The sequence below is a fragment of the Pipistrellus hanaki genome (assembly GCF_964339955.1).
Source record: "Pipistrellus hanaki genome assembly, chromosome: 2".
Taxonomy (NCBI): Eukaryota; Metazoa; Chordata; class Mammalia; order Chiroptera; family Vespertilionidae; genus Pipistrellus; species Pipistrellus hanaki.
Window position 1 is genome coordinate 159,263,434 of NC_140504.1, and position 25,048 is coordinate 159,288,481.

Genomic DNA, 25,048 nt, shown 5'->3' on the forward strand with positions numbered 1-25,048 from the left:
TTTCTCTCTCTCTCTCCTTTCATCTCTGAAATCAATAAAAAATATTTTTTTAAAAGCAATCAGTCATTAAAATAATAAAGTAGGGCTGAATGTATTGAAACGCGAATGGGGCTGAAACATTTAACAGATAGCTTGTGGCTGACTCCTTCAGCTCGGGATTCCCAGCTTGATTAGAGACCTCCAAACAAACAGATAAGAGTCCCTTGTTTAAAAATGTCAGGAAATACCTGATCTGTCTTAATTGCATTTTGTAAATAATCTGAGAGTGTAGTGGAGTCTTAAGGCCTGCCTGGATGTAAGATGAGAGATAAGCATACAGACATTTTCTATTTGTATAACTAATGGAATATAAAACATGAGATTCCCCAACAGAAAAGGTTTCTATATTGTTCAGAATTTGTCTGGTAACAACCCCACTCCCATCCCCTTAAAAAAGAAAAAAAGTTCTGAGGTTGAATTTTACTCTTGTAAACAAATTAAAAATTATAGAAAAAGTCTGTCAGAAATCCTAATAAAATAGTAATATGCAAATTGACCATCACTCCAAGACACAAGAAGGCCACCCCACGTAGTTAAAGATGGCTGCCCCCATGTGGACACAAGATGGCCGCCTCTAGATGGCCTGCAGGGGAGGGCAGTTGGGAGGGAACCAGGCCTACAGGGGAGGGCAGTTGGGGGGAACCAGGCCTACAGGGGAGGGCAGTTAGGGGTGACTGGACCAGTAGAGGAGGGCAGTAAGAAGAAACCAGGCCAGCAGAAGAGGGCAGCTGGGGAGGACCAGGCCCTAGGGGAGAACAATTGGGGGGGACCAGGACAGCAGGGGAGGGCAGTTGGGAGGGACCAGGCCTGCAGGGGAAGGGAGTTGGGGGGGGGGGCGCTAGGCCAGCAGAGGGGGCAGTGAGGGGTGACCAGGCCAGCATGGGAAAGGCAGTTAGGGGCAATCAGGCTGGCAGGGGAGCAGTTAGGCATCAGTCAGTCTGGCAGGGAGTGGTTAGGGGGTGATCAGGCTGGCAGGCAGAAGCAGTTAGGGGCAATCAGGAAGGCAGGCAGGCGAGCAGTTGGGAGCCAGCAGTTCTGGATTATGAGAGGGATGTCCGACTGCCCATTTAGGCCTGATGCAATCGGACATCCCTTGAGGGGTCCCAGATTGGAGAGGGTGCAGGCTAGGTGAGGAACACCCACCCTGTGAATGAATTTCGTGCACCAGGCCCTAGTCTTGTATAATAAATGACTAATATGAAAATAGACTGAATGGCAGAACAACTGAATAACCGGTTGCTATGATGTGTGCTGACCACCAGGGGGCATGCGTAGAACCTGGTGGGCATTGGCTGAGGTGGGATGGTGGAGCAGTTGAGAGAGGCACCAGACCAAGGCACCCAGGTCGCTGTCATGGGGTCGAGCCTCTGGTGGTTACTGAAAATTCTTTGCTCCCACATGCCATGGTCCCACCCAGTGCTCGCACCCGCAGCCAGTGCTGGAGCTGTTGCTTGTAGCTGCTGCCAGCACCTGGTGCCAAACCCAATCGCTCTGCATCATCAGCGGGTGCAAATGGTGGCTGCTGGCCCCAATCACCTCTGAGGGCTTCTCCACCACCCCCTGCTCCTGAGGGGCAATTGGGGCAGTAGTCACCACTCACACCCACTGATGGTGCTGGTCCTTCTAGCACCTGCTGCTGGCACTGGCCCCAATCCCTCCATACCATCAGCAGGTGCGAGCAGGGCTGGCACCATCAACACCTGGGAGCAACAGCAGAAGAAGTGAGGTTGCCGGCAGTGAGGGGAGTGGGACTGCTGGCAAAGAGGAGATTGGGGGCCATGGCAGGAGGGGCCAGGCAGGGGAGTAGAGGATGGGTTGAGTCTCAACCCTGTGCCCACTGCAGCCTTGAAGCCCACAGTTCCTTTCAAGGTGCACAAATTCGTGCACTGGGCCCCTAGTCCTATATAATAAAAGGCTAATATGCAAATCAACCAAACAAAGGAACAACCGGTTGCTATGACACATACTGACCACCAGGAGGCAGACACTTGATGCAGGAGCACTCCCACAGGGGGAGCATCACTCAGCCAGAAGCCAGGCTCATGGCTGGCTGGTGAGCACAGCATTGGTGGCGAAGTCTCTCCTGCCTCCACAGCAGTGCTAGGGATGTCCAACTGAAGGCTTAGGCCACTTCCAGATTGCAAGAGAGTGCAGCTGGACTGAGGGACCCTCTCCTCCCGAGTGCATGAATTTCATGCACCAGGACTCTAGTTATTAATAATAAGAAAGAAGCAAAGGGAAGACCAGATATTATAGGCATGTCATTTAGGCAGCTTTGCCAGTAAGCTACAACCTTACACTCCCCAGGGGCTTAATAAAGAGGAGACAGATGCATAGCCAGCAAAGTTGGGGTAACATAGGGAATGTGCTTGCTGTCAGTCACACCTGAGAACAAAGGACACTGGCCAAAATGGGCATGGCTACTGCAAGAGCAGGAGATTTGGGATATTTAATCTCCAGAACAAAGGAGTTCATGCTCTTGGCTCCTCTTGCCACTCTTGGGACTTGTGTGACTCTGGGATTGTGGGGCTCCCTTGCATTGTTCACACATAATGGACTAGTGAACTGAAACTAGCCTGAGGCTCTACTGGGCCTGTCTCCAACATGGAAAGGAAACTTTGGACACTGGCTCTGCTGCTAGCTCTGCTGAAACCCCAGCTACACTTTTTTTTATGACTGGACAAAGGGAAATGGAACTTTGAAAATCCAGGGATGGCATTCCACACAAATAAAAATCACTCATTCTCCCATGTAATTCTCAGAAAATTTTTCTCTCTATATATCATGAGGACGCCACCCCCAGCACAAGAGGGGGATAAGGACCCCCTCACTTCATCCAATATTCCAACAGGGAAGTTTGGGAATGTTGAAATGAGAATAACATTAGAAACCTCTCCTAAAAGAAAAAGAATGGGGTATAAAAGAAGAGTAAACATTTCTCCTCTTTTGCCTAAGATAGTCTCAGATCACCTGGCATCATTATTAACAGTGCTCCATTTCACTCTGAAAGTACCCCAGTTTGAATGACACAGGACTTCTCCATGTAAGTGGTTCTCAAATTTTATCATGCATCAGACTCACCAGGAGGGCTTATTAAAACCCCACTGCTAGGGCCCACACTCCTCTGAGGGGAGGCCTGAGAATTTGGATTTCTAACTTGGAAGCTGATGCTGCCAGCCTAGAGACCACAATTTGAAAACTACTGCATACAGGTATAAAAACGCATGACTTTTTGTGAGAATAGAATGAGCCCTAAATCACCTAGTATACAATCTCTAAACGTAGCAGAAAGGGCAAAAAAAAGTAGCTGAGACTGCTGTTACTGCAAGTGTGGACTGCAAATTGATGCCTTGCTACAAACAGGTAAGTACCAAAATTGGGAAACCATGCAATATGGCCGAGTAATTTATATCTATTCAATTTAGTAAGAAAAAAACTTGACTTCCCTTGTACTTCTTTTTTCATTTCATTTTTCTAATAGTTCACTTTTCTAGTAATTAACTTTATAAAAATATCAGTCCTTGAAAGACTGGGTGGGGAAAACCCTGATCTTTCACCACTAATAGTTTGAGAAGCACTGGTTTAAACAGGACTACTTCGAGAGGGGCCTTGTAAATCATGCTAAGTAGACTTGGTCTTTATCCTGTAAGAAACAGGAAGTAATTAAAGGCTTTTAAAGGAGGGAAATATTGAGTCGACATTTCTATTTAAAAAGGTAATTCTGGTAATAGGATAGATTAGTGGTCTTCAAACTTTTTTAAACACACATTCCCATCAGTAAAAATATGTTGAGCACTCACATTTTTTATAATTATAAATGAATACTACCGTGTTTCCCCGAAAATAAGACATCCTCCGAAAATAAGACCTAGCGCATGGAAAGATAAGACATCCCCTGAAAATAAGACCTAGCGCAACTTTGGGAGAAAAAAATTAATATAAGACTCTGTCTTATTTTCGGGGAAACAGGGTACTATATTTACAAGTCATCTGTGTTTTAAAACATATATAAAATAGTAACATTGTAAAAGTAAGGTAAGAACTAAAAAGCAAGGTTTTACTCTCACCTTCTTACCCTCCCAATGGATCCTCCTGCACATTTTGAAACCACAGTGGCTGTGTCCCAATCCTCTGACTCATCCAATATAATAAAAGGGTAATATGCAAATTGACCCTAACGACAGAATGACTGGAACGACCGCTGGACCAGTCACTATGAGGCGCACTGACCACCTTTTGGTTCCTTTCCCCGGCCAGCAGGCTCCGATCACCTGATGGCCACCCGCAGCAGGGGTGGGACCAGCAAGCATGCAGGAACAGCTGAGCTCTCGGTCCATTCCCTCGGCCGTCAGGCACCAATCACCCAATGGTGAACGGGGTTCCGGGGATGGGGGGGAGGGGGGCTGGCTGTGGACAGTTGAGGAAGATGGCCCTGATCACAGGCTAGGCCTAGGGACTGTACCCGCATGCAAATTTCGTGCACCAGGCCTCTAGTAATTAATAAAGGCTAACCTATGTCCTCAAAGCAGGTCTGGAAAATTACTACAATCTCGTGGTATTGAGTTAAATCTAGGGAAGGAGACTAAAACCTTAAGAATAGCCGAAACCGGTTTGGCTCAGTGGATAGAGCATCGGTCTGCGGACTGAAAGGTCCCGGGTTCGATTCCGGTCAAGGGCATGTACCGTGATTGCGGGCACATCCCCAGTAGGAGGTGTGCAGGAGGCAGCTGATCGATGATTCTCTCTCATTGATGTTTCAACTCTCTATCCCTCTCTCTTCCTCTTTGTAAAATATCAATAATATATATATATATATATATATATATATATATATATATATATATATAAAATAAAAAATATGTGAGGACAGAAGGAGGAGATGTAGCTACAACTGAACATCCAGCAAGCAACACTCAGATCTCACTCATGTCATAGTCGTAGGAAATCTTCAGCCAAACAACTTTGACCTTGTGAGGTCAGATCAAATAATTGAATCAATACCCTGCCCTGGAAACTGACCTTTAGCTCAGACCACATTCCACTTGCTAAATCCATGATCTTTTCCCTCCGGACTTTCCCAGGATCTGGACTCACCCAGAGAGTTCCCTACCGAAAAAGCCCACCTAGGGTTCTTTAAAATCTCTGACTCCTCCATCCCTGAGTGCTGGCACCATTTGGAACTCAGCTCATCTGGGTTTCCAGATGACCTAATTAATTTATAATGCCTTGCCACATTTGGCCTCCTGTGTTCCTGCTTTGTTGACCCTAACAGACCTATATGGCTAGGCTGAGAAACCTCATGTTTAAGCAAATTTGAAAAAGAAATTTCAAATTTGCTTAAACATGGCAAAGCTGACTCTAACTTGTCACAGATAGGCTACCTACAATAGTCACAATCTAAACATTAAAATGCCACTGTCTTCATAGCTGCACAGCCTCCAGAGAATATGTGGTTCATTAAGCTCAGCAGCTTCTACTCCATATTGATCAAGAGAGTTTGTAGCATGAATTTTTCATGCCTGGTTCACTGTAGGATTTGACTAAAATAAATTATTGTAATATTGTGGCTTTTAAAAAGAAATACCCAGCCCTTAGCCATCACCAATTAATTGAATATTTGAGGGGGGGGGGGGGAAGAAAGCTGATGCATAGATAAAATTTAATGTGATTTAAATTTCTAAGTGGAGGAAACTATTGAAAAGATTTATTAACCTCCTCAGTTCAAGAATTTAAAGCAAGTACCCTGAGAAACACACTTTTCAGACTCCCAATAGCAGGCAAGAATGTAACTCCCCAAGATCTTTTATGCTATCCCGAATTTAACAAGACACCTTTTGCCAAGAATGTCAAACTCAAAGGCTAACATGGGCCAAACAAGCAAGGCCTGGGCCCACGGGCCTCGAGTTTGACATGCTTGCCTTATACTTTTATCTTTAAAATTTGGAGAAAAAGATTACTGGCTATTTGAGAAAGTGCAAGTATTCAGCCTCTCGGCAGATGGGAATTGAGCTGACCACAATTAGATTGCATATAACTCTGCAATGGGAATTCCCAAGAGCTCAAGGGAGCCAGGGATTTTGAACAAACTAAAAGCTATTAAATGTAAATGAAGTCATTATTTCAAAAAATACTCAAAAATGGAAGTTTACGAACAACTTTGAGTTTCTAATGCTTCCTTTGGAGTGCAAAGCTCAGGTTGTGTCTGATCATCATACCACTGTCCTCAAAGCTCAACATTAAGTGAAAAACAAATTCTCCCAGCCAAAGAGAAATGGTAGCTCTTCACTTTAAGTATAAATAAACACAACTGATGCCCCACTCATGCAGATTTAAGTCAGATACCCTAGTGTTGTGTCCCTACCACAAGATAATGCCTTTTCTAAACCTCTTGGATATAAAATTATACTGTTTTTGGCTGCTACCAAAACACTATACTGTATTCCTGGACTTTCAGAAACATATATAAATTCCAGAATGATTCTGTTATTTGGGGGCCATATGCTTAAGCCACATGCAATTTTTAAGTCCACTTAATGATGGATATTCAGGATATGTTGACATTGAAGCAGAAAGATATCATGTTAAACTGGAAATCAGGACTGGAAATTGAGTCAGTTCTTTAGAAGAGTTCAGTTGGCTAAATACTAATTTTCTCATGGAACTATTCAAAGTTAATCAATGCATATCAATATTCTGGCTGTAACGTGCCACTTTAAATGAACAAAATTAAACTGTTTTTATCATGTGCTTTTGTATTCCTATTGGTGGCAATTTTCTCCAATGGTTGACAAAAAAATAATAATACAATTTTCACACACATGGATCTCTGATCATGAAGCCAGTCCCTCATTGAAAAGACCTACGAATTCATAATCTTCACTAATGATTAGTTTCCACCTCAAATATTCTGTTCAATTCTCCCACACCACATATATACTGTGTCCTTAACTTATCTACAGAAATATGGTCATGCCATTTTGGGCATGCTTATAATATTCAAAACAATCGTAGCAAATTGTGATATAGGCTAAACTAGGCTTTAGATATCCTTCACATCAATGTTCCCCCTCCTTCCTCCTCCTGGCCTCTCCCCCCAAAAAAGATTTTATCTGTCACTAAATCAAGGAACTAGTTTTCTGGTGCCTATTGTGCACAATACTAAGACACTGTGTACAACATCTAATTTATCTTCTGAAAAATGTATTATCATCTCCATTCTGAAAATGCAGAAAACTTCCTATAATTTCCAAAAACCAGGGGGAATGTACTTTGAAAGAGGTAATAACAGAGAAACACAGCAGAGATGTCACTGATGGGAATAAATTTTACCTTGGGAGAGAGAGGGAAGGTCAACTATTATTTTTCAGCAGATCACTATTTTAAAAATGAGAATGAGATAGTTCAAGTTTTCAATACAGACAGAGGTAACATCCACTTAACTCATTGCCTTTCTACCATATTCTGTCCTGGAGCTTCAGTAGAAGCTCCAGAAAATAACTCCAAAGGAAACCACCTTTCTCAAAGCAGAAGCCCTACCCAATCCCTATTATCAAAGCTACACCCATGAATTAGGCACTAAAGGTAACTGAAAACTGGCCTGTCCCTGAAGGGCTTCAAACTAGGGCTTGTACACAAGCCAGGCAAGGTGCACAGAGCACCAAAGCAAAGGACAAGACTTTGGTTTTGTTTGCTTGTGGGGGGATTTTTTAGAAGTAAGATCAACATTGGAGAATGATTATCGCACAGAGATTTCACTAACTTTTTTAAAAAATATATATTTTATTGATTTTTTACGGAGAGGAAGACAGAGGGATAGAGAGTTAGAAACATCGATGAGAGAGAATCATCGATCAGCTGCCTCTTGCACACCCCCTACTGGGGATGTGCCTGCAACCAAGGTATATGCCCTTGAACGGAATCGCACCTGGGACCTTTCAGTCCACAGGCAGACGCTCTATCCACAGAGTCAAACCGGTTTCGGCGGGCTCACTAACTTTTTTTTTAATCACAAGGCAGTTTGATACATTAATGCAACCAATATGGAGAGAATTCAAATCTGAAATTCTTAAAATGCACACTGTCTTTGTTTACAATAGTATTGTTTGGCAGGTACTAAACTATATATGTGGTGATTATATTGTCTATTTATCCTTCAGCAATTTGCCTTGTTAGCACAACTTTATATTTTTAACGATTTTGTCATGATGATATACACAGCTCCTCTTCATTCACTGTAATTACTAAATAGTTTTCCGCTATAGGAATACATGATTTATTCATCCAATTTCCTGTTGGTGGGCATTTAGACTGTTTCCTATTGACCACTATCACAAAAACAGGATTAGAACTAAATATCTATTTCAAGAATCAATTTTTTTTCTCATTTACCCAATAACAGTTCTTGAAATATGGGAGACTGGATACCCGATAAGCTCAGAAATCATAGAGACCTGGAATGTACTCTTGAAACTAGCTCTATGGTTCTTGTGGCCAATTGTTTAAATCTCTGTACCCCTCAATTTCTTCATTTGTAAAATAGAGTTAATGAAAATTACTAAATATTTACAGTTGAAAGGACTAAATAAGACAGTATAAAGCATTTGGCCTGGTACACAATACACATTCCATAAATGGTAGCTACTATTACTATTAGCATCTCTTTATAATCAAAATTATTTAAGGGGGCCTTCATAACAGTTAATAAATTATTTTACTTTTTTTTTTAATTGATTTTTCAGAGGAAAGGAGGAAGGGAGAAAAGATGGGAGGAAAAGAGAGAGGGAGAGACAGAGGCATAGATGTGAGAGAGATACATGGCTCAGTTGCCTCCCGTAGGTACCCTACGGGGGATTGAACCTGAAACTAGGTATGGACCCTGACAGGGAATGGAACCCACAACCTTTCAGTCACACTAGCCAGGGTAATAATTCAATCATTTTAGCTAAGATTTGGCTCTGTAATCAATAATGATTTTTGTCAGAAGACTAAACAGCAAAAATGTTTATCAATGCAATGAATACAAGAGAGGGGGGCATAGGGAGGCCTCTAAGTGGGAGTTTTAAAAAATCAGTTTATAAATAGGAATGTAAGTGCCTGAGTAAATTAAAACCTCTTAAGGCTAAACACACTCATACTGAACCCTAACCCAGTGCTGTTCAATGCAAAACCGGTTTGGCTCAGTGGTAGAGCATCTGCCTGCGGACTGAAAGGTCCCGGGTTCGATTCCGGTCAAGGGCATGTACCTTGGTTGCGGGCACATCCCCGGTAGGGGGTGTGCAAGAGGCAACTGGTCGATGTTTCTCTCTCATCGACGTTTCTAGCTCTCTCTCTCCCTTCCTCTCTGTAAAAAATCAATAAAATATATTAAATAATAATAATAATGTGAGCCACCTTATAAATTATCTCATAGCCACATGAAAAAGAAATAAGTAAAATTAATGTTAATAATAGATTTTATGTAACCCAAGCTATACAAATTACATTTCAATATATGTAAATAATATTAAAAATAATGAGGTGCTTTAGACTTCTTTTTACACTAAATCTTCAAAACCAGGTGTGTATTTTACATGGATGACACATCTGAATCCCACTGAGGCCTAATTGCAAGTGCCCAATAGACAGCCACATGTACCAGGGGCTGGCCCTGTCGACAGTGCCGTTTTAACCTATGCCTTTTCAGAAAGTACAGTGTCTTTAGCAAAGACTTTTATTGGCTAATATGACCTCTATTCCTTTTTTCAAAATAACTATCAGAATGAGACACTCACAAACTTGAGTTCTTCTCAATAAAAATAACACAACTCCATAATTTCATCAAAATTAAACACCATAGTAGTGAAGCAAAACCTGGGAGAACAGTGGCTTATAGTTTATAAGACATATTCTTTCGTTTCATTTCAACTTCCCCGAAACTCAGTGAGGTGGATCATTTACAAATGGGAAAACAGAAGGCCAGAGTCAAGTGACTTGCCAAGAGTTAGACTGGTAAGGAGACCCAATTCCACTCCCCAAACTCCACAGGCTGTGCAGCTGTACAAACGCAAAGTATAAGTGGGCTCCACTTCTTCAGCAAAGATCTCCCCCATGACTAAAGAAAGGGTTTTGACAGGCTCTAAATCTCTCTCCATTTGCACAAGAATCTAAAGTCAGGGCTTTAAAAAAGGCATTCAAATCTAAACAAAAATCACGTGAGCATGGGAAAAAAAAAAAAAAAAACACAACACACATAGCTATGGTCAATCCAGCAATCCCAAATGTTATGGCGGAACAGCCCTGTTTCTCAAAAAAATGTACTCTAGTACCAAGGTGGGCAAAGTCTTAAGTAAACCAATTAAACCCCATTTTGACTTCCCCAACCTAATGTTTTTTTGTTAAACTTTAACAAAGCAAATACATTCAGACTGCTTGGTTGTGTAGCTTAAGGATAATTATTAAATGCTTTTAAGTAAAAATGCAATTATAAGGATTACCGAATTCTGAACCACTGCCTCAGATCACAGGGTTCTAAAAGTGAACTCACTACAGGAAAATTACAGATTTTTCTTTTTAGGAATACTAACTGAAAGACTATATACCATAATTTTTATTAGTAGTTATTTTCAATGGTGGGTGGGATTTTTGCATGCTTTTAGTTCCTTTTCTGAAAATTATCTCCAATTTTTCTACAATGAATCTATGTTAGCTTTATGGATATAAAAATATTAATATACGACTTCAACTTATTAAGGCATTCTTAAACACAGATGAGGGCTTAGGACAATTTCTTTTCAACTTGAAGCAAAGTTATTATTCTGCTCATCTTATGTCAGTCACCTTTAATAGGACCTCAATCAACAAGGGCAAATTCCTTCAGAATTCAGTTTACAAATTCTATCCATAAAGTACCTTCCAGCTCCGATATTAACGTTCTCATTATTTTAAATTTCTGATAATCCTCATAAATATGAGGATTATCAGAAATTTAAAATACTAGCTAAAAGTCACGATCTCGCCTAACTTTTTCTGAAGGGGCAAATGAACCCATTGGAATTTTTACTCCAGTCAATAGGGGCTTAGACAGCCTAGAATGTGCTCTTAACACCCAGCCTGGGTGCTGACTGACTTCCTTCTCTTCCAGCTCTCCAGAAAGCTTCTTCTTCATTCATTTCCCAAACACTTATGTGTTGTGCACCTCTCCAACAAGGCCACACTCTAAAAGCAGCCGAGGAGCACCCTGGAGAAATAAGGCCCCAAAGGCGCACCCTCTCAATCGCGAAGACAAAGGAGTAAACAACGAATTCCAATCCGGAGTGACAAGAGCCATCTGGAGCTGTGACAGAGTGCCAAGCGAACACTCCAGGGGGGGAGTCATCGACCCGCTAGGTGCGCCGCCGGGGCCTGGGGAGCTGGGGAGGGGGCGGGGAAGGATCTGAAAATGCTTTCCCTGAACCGGCCTGAAAGCAGCAATCCAGCCATCACCCCCAAGGCTGGAGGCCAGAGGGCTTTCCGCCAGGTCCCCCTCGCCCCCCTCCCCCAATCCACAACCTAAGGCTAGCAGAGCCCAGGCCTGATCGCCGGCCTGGGAGCTCGGCTACTGACCACCAGGCGTCCAGACAGGGGCCCAGTAGCCCCCTCGGTGGATCCGGGCCCCCCCAGGCAGCCGCCACCTGCTCCCCCTCCCCGTCGCTGGGGGAGGGAAGCGCCCGCCCCGCTCTGGGGGCGCAGCGCAGGCACCGATCGGGGTGAACGATCGGATCCGCGCCGCTCCCGGAGAGAAGCGGCCGAGATTGGAGGGCCGCCGGGGCCTGCGAGGCGGGCGGGGCGGCGGCGGGCGGCAGGGGCGAGCCCTGGCCCCGGGGGGCGGGGGCCGCGGTGGGGTCACCGGGCCTCCCGGGAGGACCGCGCCCGAAACCCCCGCGGCCCGGCCAGCCCCGCGGCGCCCTCCGTCTCCCCAGCCGACTCCTCCTGGGGGCGGGCAGAGGGCGCGGGCTGCGGGGGCGGGCGGCTCCCCGGAGGGACCACCCACCCCGGCCGATCTGGAGGCGCAGGGACCCCCGCGCGCCCACCCCGCCGGGACCCCAGGTTTACCTGGTCCGGCCGAGACGCGAGTGCGAGCCGAGCGGGCGGGCGGACGGGCGGGCGCGGCGGCGGACGGGCTCACCTGGGCGGAAGTGAGAGTCCGGGTGACCGCCTCACCTGCGGCCCAACCTCCCCGACCTCCCCGCCCGGGGCGGGGCGGGGCGCGGGGTGGCGCTGGCCGGGGAGCCCGGGGCGCGGGGGGCCGGCTCTGGGGAGGGGGCGCGCCGCTTCTCTGCTTTCTGTAGGTGAAGCTGGATGGACGAGGGAGGCTCAAAGGGCCCGAGAAAGGGGGGGGGGGGGGGGGAGTAATATGGGACCCAAGGGGGCAGAGGAGACGCCAAGTGCTGGGGGCAGCAGGCACTGAGGGCCTGGGGAGGTCGCAGGACGGGTGTCCCGGGAGGGCTGGGCCGAAGGGAGACCCAAGATCCAGGAGATTCAAGGAGGACATTGAGGAAAGGATCTGGTACAAATGCGCTTAGTCCCTTGTGGTCCTTTTCCTTTCGCCTTCTATCATCCCTCCCTGGGTTTTCTATATCCATTGGCCCAATATAGCAGTGTAATGGGGTTGTTTTCGCATACCCGTTTTGTTGAGAAAAGCAAAGAAACGAATCTAGTAGTATTTGCCTTTGCACTGTGCTGGGCACTTGCTAGCTCAGATATGACTTCATTTACTAGATGAAGAAACGGCACATCTCATACTAAGTGATTCCGTCCCCCCCCCCCCCCCCCAAAGTTTGGGATCCGAGGGGATCTTCGGACTTTTAAGTCCAGTGTTGATCTCGCTATTCATTTTAACATTTTTATTCTTGGTATCCTATACTCGACTTTGAGAAAGATCTGTGTAAAACCTACCGTGGCACTATTTCACTCTCTTTAAATGTAACTAACTTGAGAATGTTGATGCTGGGCCCTTTGTGTCATACAGTACACATTGTTAAATAAATAAAGAGAATCAATCTTCAGGAATGTATTCATTGAATAAATGAGGTGTTTGTTAAGCGCTGTGATTGACTGTAAAATGTTAAAAATGGAATAGCTGTCTTCAAGGGATATACAGCATGTATACAAAACAGATGCAACAAAAGGTCATCTGTTGTAAGATCATGCATTTGGAACTTTATAGTGTTGTTATTTTGCTGGTTTTAAAGAAACATATCACTCCTTAGACCTGGATTGAAAAAGATACACAGTTTCAGCATAGTCCCTACTTCTCAGGAACTAACAAACTATTGAGGGAAATAAACTTACACAATAACAAATTACCATATAGAATGAAGCGAGAACTTTCAGAGAATAAAGAGATCAATTATGCTTGTTGAAAGCATCTGTTACGACTTAAACAGGTTTAACAGGTGCTTGGCATTTGCTTAAGGCAAATGGCAAAGGAAATGCTTCCGGAGTTGGGGGGCGAGATGGGGAGTGGAGGCAGCAGACAGGTGGAGATCAAGGATCTCAAAGGATCATCTTGCGAACAGGTGGGTCTAGTCCCTAACATTGGGTGATAAACACTCCCTTTCTCAAAAAATAATAAATAATGTGACTTTGAGTTGACTGTGAAGCAAAGTTCAAACTCCATTCCTGAGGGCCCAAGGATATCTTAAGTTCTCCCTTCTTGCTGATTTTTCTACCTAATTTCCCACTTGACCTCTCCCAAGCTCTTTCTCTGGCCAATCAGGTCTACTTCATGTCCTCAGAATCACCACTCATGGCTTCTCTGTGGGTTACTCATTCCCCTTCCCATGCCTGGAATGTTCTGCCAGCCCTGCCCTTCCCCCGGGCTAAACTCAGATTTCAACCCCTAGGAGAAGGTGAAAGACCCCACCCTCCACCACATTTAATTTTATTTCCCCCACACATACATTTTTGTGTTGTTTATTCAACATGAGCTTTCCCTGGGCTCTTACTTGAAATTTAAAATTTTTAAAAATGGATTCAATACATTTTTCAAGGAGCTCATTCTGTGGCAAACATTTTCTGGCACAGAGGTGTTTTTGTTTGTTTTATCTCTGAAAACTCCTGAGTGTCTTATTCATAGAATGAAGAAGGTAAACAAACTTTTAAGAACACACCTCTAAAGCCAAAAGATCTGAACTTGGCTGGCCAGCATGGTAAGCCAAAAGATCTGAACTTGACTGGCCAGCATGGTTCAATGGTTGAGCATCCATCCACCTATAAACCAGGAGGGCACTGTTTGATTCCTGGTCAGGGCACATGCCTGGGTTACTGGCGAGTAGGAGGCAGCTGATCAGAGATTCTCTCTCATTACTGATGTTTCTTTCTCTCCTCTCTCTTCCTCTCTGAAATCAATGTATATATTCTGAGCTTGAATCCTCCCCTACCATTTTCTAAAATAAGTGACTCTGGCAAGTTATTTAACCCTTCTAATTCTCATTAGTGAAATGAAGAATGCTTACTTTATATGGGAGTTGTGAAGGTTAAATGATTATATGTATTGCCTATACCTGACAACTAGAAAGTACTCAGTAAATGAAGCAGCATATAGATAGGAATGAACCTGCCATATACTGGTGACACTAAGGAGACAGCCAAGAGTAGCAATAAATAAAAGAAGGCAGATGATGGAGGACCTGAAATTATTACAGAAACGTTAGGCTGTAAGAATATATCCTTCATCTCTAAGAAATTAAAGAGCCACTAAAAGTCTTTTTAAAAATATATTTTATTGATTTTTTTAAATAAAATATAAAGGGAGAGGGATAGAGAGTTATAAACATTGATGGGAGAGAAACATCAATTAGTTGCTTCCTACACACCTCCTCGTGGGGATGTACCTGCAATCAAGGTACATGCCCTTGACTGGAATCGAACCTGGGACCTTTCAGTCCGCAGGCCCACACACTATCCACTGAGCCAAACTGGTTAGGGCCCACTAAAAGTTTTTGAATAGGAATTTTTTTTTATTTTTTATTTTTTTACTATTTAACAATTGGTGTTTGTTTGTTTTAGAAATTTTAGAGCAGTTATGGGGCACAGCAAACTTGAGAGGAAGGTACAGACTTCCCATATATCCTCTGCTCTCAAACATGCAGTCTCCCCCTTTATCAGCATCTGTTAAAATTGAGCCTGCATTGGCACATCATAATCACTCAGAGTCCAGAGTTCACATTATGGCTCATTCTTGGTATTGTATATGCTATGGGTTCAGACAAATGTATAATGATATATATTCACTGCTCTAAAACTCCTCTGTACTCAGACTATTAATAACTCCCACCCCAACTCCTGACAACACTGATCTTTTTATTGTCTCCATACTTTTTACCTTTTCCAGGATGCCAGATAGTTGGAATCCTACAGAATATAGCCTTTTAAGATTGCCTCTTTAGTAAATGCATTTAAGACTTCTCCATGTTTTCTCAAAGCCTGATAGCTCATTTCTTTTAGCACTGAACAATAGTTGATTGTCTGGATATGCCAGTTTACATATCTGTTTAGCTACTGAAGAACATCTTAGTTGCTTCTAACTTTAGGCAATGCTGAATAAAGCTGCTATAAACATCTGTGTGCAGGACATAGATTTTCAATTCCTTTGGAAACTTAAAGAGGATTTTGAATTATATAGTTTTTTAATACTGAAAGATTAATCTGGAAGCAGTATGAAAAAATGAATTGACAAAATTGAGGAGAGAGCCTAGAATCCAAAGAGGAGGGTAGTCATTATAGCAAGGTACACAGGAAATAAGGCTCACCTAAAATAAGGTAAAAATCTAGGATTAAAAAAATGAACACTTAAAAATATCAGTTGTTTACTGAGTAAAGAGATTAAAGAAGAACAAGGAGAAAACTGATTGTAAGAACCTAATCCTAAGTTTTGAATCTGATAAAAGGATATTGGTGGTGAAACTTAGAAAAGCCAATTTATTTTGTTGGTTTTTTGTTTGAGAAGCAGGACTCTGATAAAGTCAGTTTAGATCCTACACTTGACATTCAAGATGAAATATACTTGGTATAGAGTAGGCCTTATTAAGTGATGAATGCATTTAATTGAAGATCAGGCAGCTAGATCAGTGCACCAAAAAGAGGACAATCAGAAATACTTGAGAAACAACAGCATTAATATATCAATAGTAGAATTCAAAATGTGCAGACAATTATAATAAAGATCTACCAAAGTCTTGATATAAACTTATCACCAGAGGAAAAATGTTGTCCATCACAGTTAGATTAAACTTAAATTTCTTCATGTTTCTCACCATCACAGTTAGATTAATCTTGTATCTCTTCATGGAAACAGGAGTCAGGTTGGTTTGCTCAGAAAGTTACGGGCAAAAACTATCTGTTAATGTCATTAGGCTCATGCTAGAATCTGAGAAATGGAAAGACCCTTGAGCCCTGGAATTCAGAGGCAGCTTTGTTTCAGGCATCACTGGTAATCCTCTTTCCTAATGTTGCTACACAGTCATTTCCCTGATGGGCTGTGCTAGTCTTATCTTCACTTTCTATAGAATTTGCATAGGATTCTATCTCATTTTTAAGACAAAAGAAATTGGGCATTGAAAACATGTCTAGAATTGAGGTTTAAGAACTTTCTTACTAAAATTAGACAATGGAATAATCTATAATAATAAAAGCATAATATGCTAATTAGATTGGACATCCTTCTGGACTAAGCTGGTGCTACAAGGGAAGCCCTGGTCCTGGGTGCCAGAGGGAGGCCAATGCCAGCAGCCAGGGGAAGGAAGGCTACTCCTGCACAAATTTTGTGCATCAGGCCTCTAGTCATGTGATAAGAGACTGCTTGCAAATAAGTAATATATTTTACTGAACCATGAGAAAATAGATTAAGGAACAGTAAGAAGAGAAAGTTAATTTTTTAAAATATAGCATTAGTTCAAGAGTCAAACTTTTTGTATTGTTTCTTTACTTTCACGGGGAGATTCTTGTTCTTTTCAGTTTATACATTATAAAAGAGAATGAAGATAAACTTTGGAACCATAAAAATAGATTTTGTAACCAGATTGATCACTAAAGCATAAGCATTTCCAAACAGTTAATTGTTCACAATCCAAATGAAAAATGACACAAGTACAAAGATCAGCAATATTTGCCGAGACCGGTTTGGCTCAGTGGATAGAGCGTCAGCCTACAGACTGAAAGGTCCTGGATTCAATTCCGGTCAAGGGCATGTACCTTGGTTGCGGGCACATTCCCAGTGGGGGGTGTGCAGGAGGCAGCTGATCGATGATTCTCTCTGATCGATGTTTCTAACTCTATATCCCTCTCTCTTCTTCTCTGTAAAAAATCAATAAAATATATATATATATATATTTTAAAAAAGATCAGCAATATTCCTACAGTGAGCAGGAAAATATAGAGGCCTGGTGAACAGGATTCATGCACTGGTGGGGGGCCTAGACTGCAGGGATCGCTCACTGTGGGAGCAACTCTCATCCAGGTCAGCCAAGTGGCTGTGGACTCGCCCTCTGAGAGGCTACTCCCTGGTTTGGCATCTTCCATGGAGCAGGAGCACTTGCCTCTCCAGGGGTCCAGATCAAGGCTGGGCCCAGAGATAACAGTACTGAGAGGCAGGGCCATGAACCTGCCTCCCAGCTCCAGTGGCACTGTGTGGCTTGCAGGCATCTGGAGGAGGCAGCAGGGAGTGAGGAGGAGGAGCCTGGGTGAGGAGCCAATGATAGATCTATAGATGGAAGCCTGTTGGCCTGGGGTTCACAGGGGGAGCAGTTGTTCATCCCCGTCAGCAGAGCAGTGCCCTGGTGGTCGGTACATTTCATAGCAACTGGTTGACCGGTCTTTCTGCTGTTTGGTCGCTGCGAGACATATATATATATATATATGTGTGTGTGTGTGTGTGTGTGTGTGTGTGTGTGTGTGTGTGTGTATTATTGATTTCAGAGAGGAAGGGAGAAGGAGAGAGATATATAGAAACATCAACGATGAGAGAGAATCATCCATCAGCTGTTTCCTGCACACTCCACACTGGGGAGTGAGCCTGCAAACCTGGGCATACGTCCTGACCAGGAATTGAACTGTGACTTCCTGTTTCATAGGTTGACGCTCAACCACTGAGCCACACCAGCTGGAAAGAATAGTTATTTTGGAAGCACTTATTCAGACAGAACCCCAATAGTGTCCCAATTAGGAGGTGAAGGCAAGGAGTATTTATGAGAAGGGGGAAGAGGAACAATTATGTCAATAGGAGGAAGGGATTTTTATAGGTGTAGAATACAAAGTGATATATTCTAAAGACTGTTTTTCATTTTCAATCCAATAGTCATAATGTCTGCTTTCCTAGCTTTACAAACGTCATTTGGAATTCAGTGCCGCTATAGGCTCAGTCCAAAGATTACTTTGTCCAGTTTTAACATTCCAAGGGTTTGAGAAATAAGACATGCAAGGTAGTTCCTCTGGATGGCAACTCTGACTCCATTTTAAATTGTCTTTCTTTATATTATACTTTGAATTTCCCCTTTTGAGTGAGACCTTTCCTTAAAGCATTACTGAACAATCATTGGAAAGCAACAATAGTCAGTTATTAAAGCATTGTTGGTCCTCCAGTGGTGGGAAGGCTCCTTCCTGTTATGTCTGTCTCACCAAGGAGCGAAAGTGGTGTTTTAGGAGCCGTAGGCAACATTTGAGCAATAGGAGCATCAGAACAGAGGAAGCCCTTAAAGTAAGGTGACCAGACGTCCCCATTTTGGCGGGACAGTCCCAATTTTTAACAATTTGTCCCACGTCCCGCGGCGTTTTAAAAAAAGTTCCGATTTTTTGAAAGAATGCATGACAAGCTAGGGAACGGCGGGAGAACGGGAAGGGAATATATGGTTTTCAGCAGCCATGTGGCTATTTAGCCAGGATATAAGTTTTATATTATTTTTGTTAATTTTATAATGTTAAACTTTAATAATAACAAATAATTGTTGAGAACTGATTATCGAGAACTGCTTATCAAAGTTCGCATTGTTGATCAGTTGTTAGAATTCGAGCACCATTGTTTGGACTTAATGAACAATGGCATTTTTTGCGATTGGCAAGGACGAAAACATTTTGTAACTGTCTCTCAGACAATACACATCGTGCTGCGTGCTAGTAAGCTAGTTAAACAAATGATGTCATTACAAATCAGCTATTCAGATAATTTAGGTAAGTAATTTATTTATTTATTTCATAAATACATAATTTTTCTTGAATTTAGCAGACAGTACTCGTATTATTTATATTTTATAGTGGCAGCAAAAAGTCTAGCACTGGTCTTGAAAGTGACATGACTTATGCTAAGGCAAATTCAGAGGAAAAATGATACAAGTTAGTATTGTTATTATTTAGAAAGAAATATAAGATTAAAATTTAAAAAAATTTTAAAATATAGTTACTTTATAACAATCAAATTAATTTAATTTATAAACTAACAATAAAATATGTTCATGTAATTATGTACATACTTACTGTTTTTTAAGCAATATGTATATGATAATTTATAATATAATTTTAAATTATATTTTTTAGATTTTTAACATAATGAGTAAGAAAAGAGTAAGGGGGTGCAGTCCTAACTCATATTGAGAAGAGGATGCAAATTCAACGGTGATCTAAGAAGTGAATTTCTTTTTATTAAAAAAACCAAAAGCAATTACATGGTAAAATGTGAGAAATGTAATGGTGAATTTTCTATTTCGCATGGCGGGAAGAATTATATTTTAGGACACAGAAACATAAAAGATATTTAAATACTGCTGCATCTTTCTCCAAAATATAGGAATTTTTTCAGAAAACAACTTAAGGGGATGAAGAAATTAGCATTAGCAGAAGGACTTATGTCTTTTCATGCTATTAACATATAGACCACATTTTTAATCAGGAACCCTCCCACCCCCCCCCCCCCCTCCTCCTGGTCAATGGTGTCTCGCTTTACCAATGTTAAAATCTGGTCACCTTAATTTAATGATATGATCTGAAATTTTATTAGAACCCTGTATTTTAGAGTGTCAGAGTCCTTTCCATGAATTTCTCTGAAGATGAAACCATCTTTGCAGAAACACTTTTGCAAAAGCATCAGAGTAAAATAACAACTGCTTGCAAATGACAAAAGACTTAAAAGATCTGGCGAGGGTTCACAAATACACACATAAAAACAATGCAAAGTGACTTGATTATCCATTCTAATCTTAGTTTGACCATATAGGAAAAATTTTAAAGTTTAATCATTACACTAGTATATTTCAAATTTCCTATTACTTAAACTTTTAAGCATTAATGTTCTACTTTTAAAATAGCCATCTTCTTAAGAATTTGTTTTCTAGGTTCATGAGTAGAACTAGAAGTTACTTGCTTTTCCTCCAAACCAGCTGGTTCTTAGAGAGAGCATGGACTCACAAGGTGGGGTTGTAAATGTACAAAAAGTTTGATGCTGCCTCATGTCTTCCCTGACCTTGGTGGGGGAGAAGGGGGAGGATCCTGGTGGTGTTCCATAGCCCCCCAAAAAACACCTATTACAGGACACCAGCTTTTCTCACTGATTCCTGGAAAAGGTGACACTTTTGTCACTGGATCTTAGTGGGTGCCAGAGAAGTAGCCCTCACTGAGACAGCTACTGGACCCCTGTTTAACAGAGTAAGGGGGTGCAGTCCTAACTCATATTGAGAAGAGATAGGTATTGTGTTGCTTAGTTGCCCAGGCTCAAGTAACCACCTATTCTTTATGAATACATAACTGAAAGCCAATTTACATGCTTGTATTTCAAATAAAGCTTTAAAAGTAAATTAGAAATAACGTATCATAATTACTGAGCTGTCTATTGGCTAAAGAGAATAGAAGGCTTATTATGAGTGGCATTTGCCTGGACAGCACATGGCCAAGGAAGGAGATAAAAAAAAAAAAAAAAAAAAAAAAAAAGCACAGTCATGGCTTAGCAAAAATTTTGAATATAATTATAATACTAAAATGTTATTTAAATAATTTTATGTCCTCCTATTCCAAAATTATACTTCTCTTAATACAGTACACTATCCCAAGGTTCTCCAAGTGTGGTCTAGTTGTAATCTCAGAACCAGCAATGCCAGCAATATTAGTATCATTTGGAACTCATTAGAAATGCAAATTATCCTACCCCACCTTACATCTTCAGATTCAGAAACTGCTTGTGCGGCCCACCCTGTTTTTGTGCAGTTTCTTACAAGATTTTTAATTAGATTTTTATAGAAAGAGAAACAATGTGAGAGTGAAACTTGGACTGGCTGCTGCCTGCAAGTTGCCTACCAGGGATTGAGCCTACAATTTGGGCATGTGGCTAGACTGGGAATCAAACCAGCAACCTTTCAGTGAATTGGATGACTGACCCAACCAACTGAGCCACCCCGGCCAGAGCTCCTGTTGACCCTGATGCTCCATAAAGTGTGGGAATCACAGCATAATACAATTCTCAAAATCAGTGCTACCGTGGACGGAGAGGCACCATTCAAATTCTAATACTTTCACATTAGGAAAAAAGGATTAAACTTTCACTTAAAAATATACATTTGGTCAGTATAAAAGATATTCCCATCATAGAAATTTTAGCATAAAAATGTAGAAAAAAGGGATAGCGGGGAAAAAAACCCTCCAACTCCTCGGCGGCTTTCAGTTTGTCTAATTACAACCAGCTCAACTGAAAAGCCAAAGATCAAGTCCTAGTTTCAAACCACCGAATGTGTCTGCAATAACCAATAACTCACCTGCAAATAAAGGAATTATATTAGAAAAGTGGTTCCCCTATTTTGAACCAGAAATCAGAATTTCTAGGGATGAGGCCCATGAATTTACATCTTGAACAGCACCCTGGTGAATCACATGTTCACTTAGTTTTTGGAGCCATTAGGTTAGACCTGTGGTCGACAAACTGCGGCTCAAGAGCCACATGCTGCTCTTTGGCCCCTTGAGTGTGGCTCTTCCACAAAACACCACGCATGAGCGTGCATGTACAGTGCGATTGAAACTTAGTGGCCATGCGCAGAAGTCGGTTTTCAGCTCTCAAAAGAAATTTCAATTGTTGTATTGTTGATATTTGGCTCTATTGACTAATGAATTTGCCGATCACTGGGTTAGACAAAACAGTGATACCTAAATATCCTCGTTACCAATAAAGCACATTTACTAAACAACAACAACAACAACTATAATCCAGTTCTAATCTCTTATGGCTCTCTGGAGAAATAATAATTCTACTTTTCTGTTGAAGACCTTGCTGCACTATAAGGAATTGGACAGAGCCCTGTAAGCTGGAAACAGGATTTCAATGGAACTGCTCTATATTAGTTCTATAGTATCAGACAAACATCCTAAATTAAAACGATAAACAAAATGATTTTCTAAAATATTGTAGTTATTTAATGTAGAGTTTAAAATGAAGTAAAAAAATAAAATCTTAAAAAACAAAACAAAAACAAAACCTCCAACGTTTCACTTGGTGGTAATCTCTTTGGCCTCCTGTCATAGGCCCTTTCCCTCACCTAAACTTGACTAAGGAAAAGAAGGGTGCAACGCCCAGCTGTGTGCTAGCATCCTTAGCTACGGTTCACAGCAGCCTTCCACCAATTCTCTAGGATAACAGGGAGGCCATTCTATCATCATCACAAGAGCGCAGACTCTGAAATCGGACAAATATCCCCTTTATTCCAACCCTGTCATAAGGTCAACATGCTTATTAGGTGTCCTTTAAGCCAGGTTCCTTATCTGCAAACCCCAATCCAACCAGGCCTAATGGAGATGTTTGCAAAGCGTTTATCAAGTCGCGGGGCTGTTTGTAGAAAAGCCAGAGAAGGGTTAGCAGGAAATGGTTGGAGTTAGCCATCTCCTTTTTCCCCCCTCTGCAAAGCCAGCCAACGCTCTCCCAGCTGAGTCAGCGGGCCAACCGAAAGGTGAACCAGCGAGCAGCCAGGGCTTGGTCCCTTTAAGAGCTCGCCCCCCCCCTCCCCCCGCCCTTCTCCCGACCACGCCCAGCGAAGGCGGAACCGGAAGGGGCGAGGGACGCGCCGGTCCCCAGCATGGCGGCCGCCTGGCCCTCCGGGCCGGCAGCCTTGGACACCGTGACTGTCCGGCTTCTGGGTGTCCTGTGGTTCGCGTCAGTCTCCACGGGGCCCTGGGGAGCTGCTGCCGCCGGGGGCGAGGAGCCGCCTAAGTGCGAGGACCTCAAAGTGGGACAATATCCTCTGTGAGGGGCTCCCCGGGGAGAGGCGGACGTGGGGCGGCGGCTGGGTCGTGGCGCCGGCCGCAGGCTGGGCTTGTGCTGACCGGAGCGGGGACCTGTGGCCTCTAAGGCCCCGGGGGGAGCTGGGGGGTGAGGAGAGACGAGGATTGATTGGGAAAAACTGGTCACCCTGTGTACATACATTTCCTTGGGATTTTAGGATTGTTGGCGCTTTTCCTTCTGTCCCACCTGTTTGTTTGTTTTTATTTTACTTTTACTGGTGGGACGGTTTGTTCCACAAACACACAGGCCCTGAAGTATGCCAGGTCCTAATCAAAGGCAGCAGTAATAAAATGATCGGCAAGGCCTACCCTGGAGGTTTGCCGTCTTGGGTGAGACCAGCCAGGGTGTGCTGCCCATGGTTCATGCACTTTACATGTATCATTTACCTTTTTATCATTCTCAAACTCCCTTGCGATGCCAGACTGTCAGGGAACAAATACCTGCTCCACTTTGTAACCGAGGACAAACGATTTGAGCTAAGTTTTTTCATGATGAAAAAAATATAGATAACGGACCAATGTAAAGGTCTGTGGTGATAAATGAGCCCAGCAGGTAAACCACTTAGAGCAATGTCTGGCACGTAGATGGAAAGATAGGTGTTAGCTGTTTATTGACCAAAGAGAAAACTAAAGTTGAAGGGGTTGAGTGGGTCTATTCAATGTAACAGTTCCGATAAACTGAGGGACAATATGAAATGGGAGCTGCATTCAAATTAAAATAGCCACTTTTGTACAAAATTAGATACTTGGATACAAATTGCATAACAGAAAAATTAATATAGGAAGTCAGAGATAAAGATTTTAGGAGGGGGGATCTTAAAATTAAGAAAATTCTATCCTATAGTATTTTTATGTAAGTTGAGGAGAGGCAGTGGTTATTTGGTTTTTTGTTTGTTTGTTTTTTTGCAGAACAGCTCTTATTTGCTGAATACCATTTTGTTGAAGTTTGAGAATCATTAACTTAGCAGGTTGAGTTATTTTCTTGGCAAAAAGGTCAGGGCCATTCTCGCAAAGAAAATAATTGGGCAATATGAAGAGTTGTGCTTTTTGAACACTAGAGAGAAGTGGCTGAGCATATAAGACTATAAGGTGGTGATAACTGGAAAATATCTGTAACTCCTGGCATAAACATGAGATTTCCAAATGCTGACTCAAAACCTTAAACAGAGACATCTTGTCAATTTCTTACTTGTCTCATTATAGTGTCAATAAGAACATTTAGGAAACAGAAAAGCACACAAATGTTTTAAATATCTGTAAGGATATAATTATTATATCTGTTTCAAAAGGCTTAAAATCTTCTTGGCGAGACCATGTAGACCCATATAAAGCGCCATCTGCCCTGCAGTCTGATGCACATGCCCTAGGCTTGGGGTCAGGAAACCTGATTTTGCAAGCCATCATTTATATGACTTTGGAGAAGTCACTCAGACTTTGAGCCTCAGTTTGTGCTTCTGTAATGTGGGAATAATTATGTGGGAATCTTACCTCACAGGGTTTTCAAGTTGCATGAAATTATGTAGATGGCAGTACTTGGGACCCCATAAATTAGTTCAGTCAAATCTCTGGAAACTTTTTTTTTTTAAACCTTAAAGGTTTCTTACAGTCATTTGGTAAATATTTTTATTTTCATTTTTTTGTGTGTGCTCTGTGCTGAAACCCTAACTGATGTTCTTTAAGGATGGGATTCTTTGCTAGAGCTTTTAGTATACATTAAGTTAGTATACTTTTCCTGTAATAAATTAAT

The 25,048-nt window shown here is 42.2% G+C and overlaps 2 protein-coding genes and 1 long non-coding RNA gene across 7 annotated transcripts in view; 2 read left to right on the top strand and 1 right to left on the bottom strand.

Annotated features, from left to right (window-relative positions):
• The window catches only part of PATJ (PATJ crumbs cell polarity complex component), a 762,329-nt gene extending 750,082 nt beyond the window's left edge, over positions 1-12,247 (bottom strand). For 4 of the 5 annotated variants that reach the window (XR_014794340.1, XM_084876077.1, XM_084876076.1 and 1 more), the window contains exon 1: positions 12,109-12,246. The gene's annotated coding sequence lies outside the window, so the exon portion shown is untranslated. Of the gene's footprint in view, positions 1-12,108 lie in introns of all 5 variants that reach the window. The other variant, XM_084876078.1, reaches the window with a different exon arrangement.
• Positions 1-25,048, top strand: part of LOC311618492 — a 700,613-nt gene that overhangs the window by 245,999 nt on the left and 429,566 nt on the right. The window lies entirely within an intron of this gene.
• TM2D1 (TM2 domain containing 1) overlaps positions 23,064-25,048 on the top strand; it is a 33,605-nt gene continuing 31,620 nt past the window's right edge. The window contains exon 1 of the mRNA XM_084872993.1: positions 23,064-23,253. Coding sequence (XP_084729119.1) covers positions 23,097-23,253 — 157 coding nt within the window. The 5' untranslated portion in view covers positions 23,064-23,096. The remainder of the gene's footprint in view (positions 23,254-25,048) is intronic.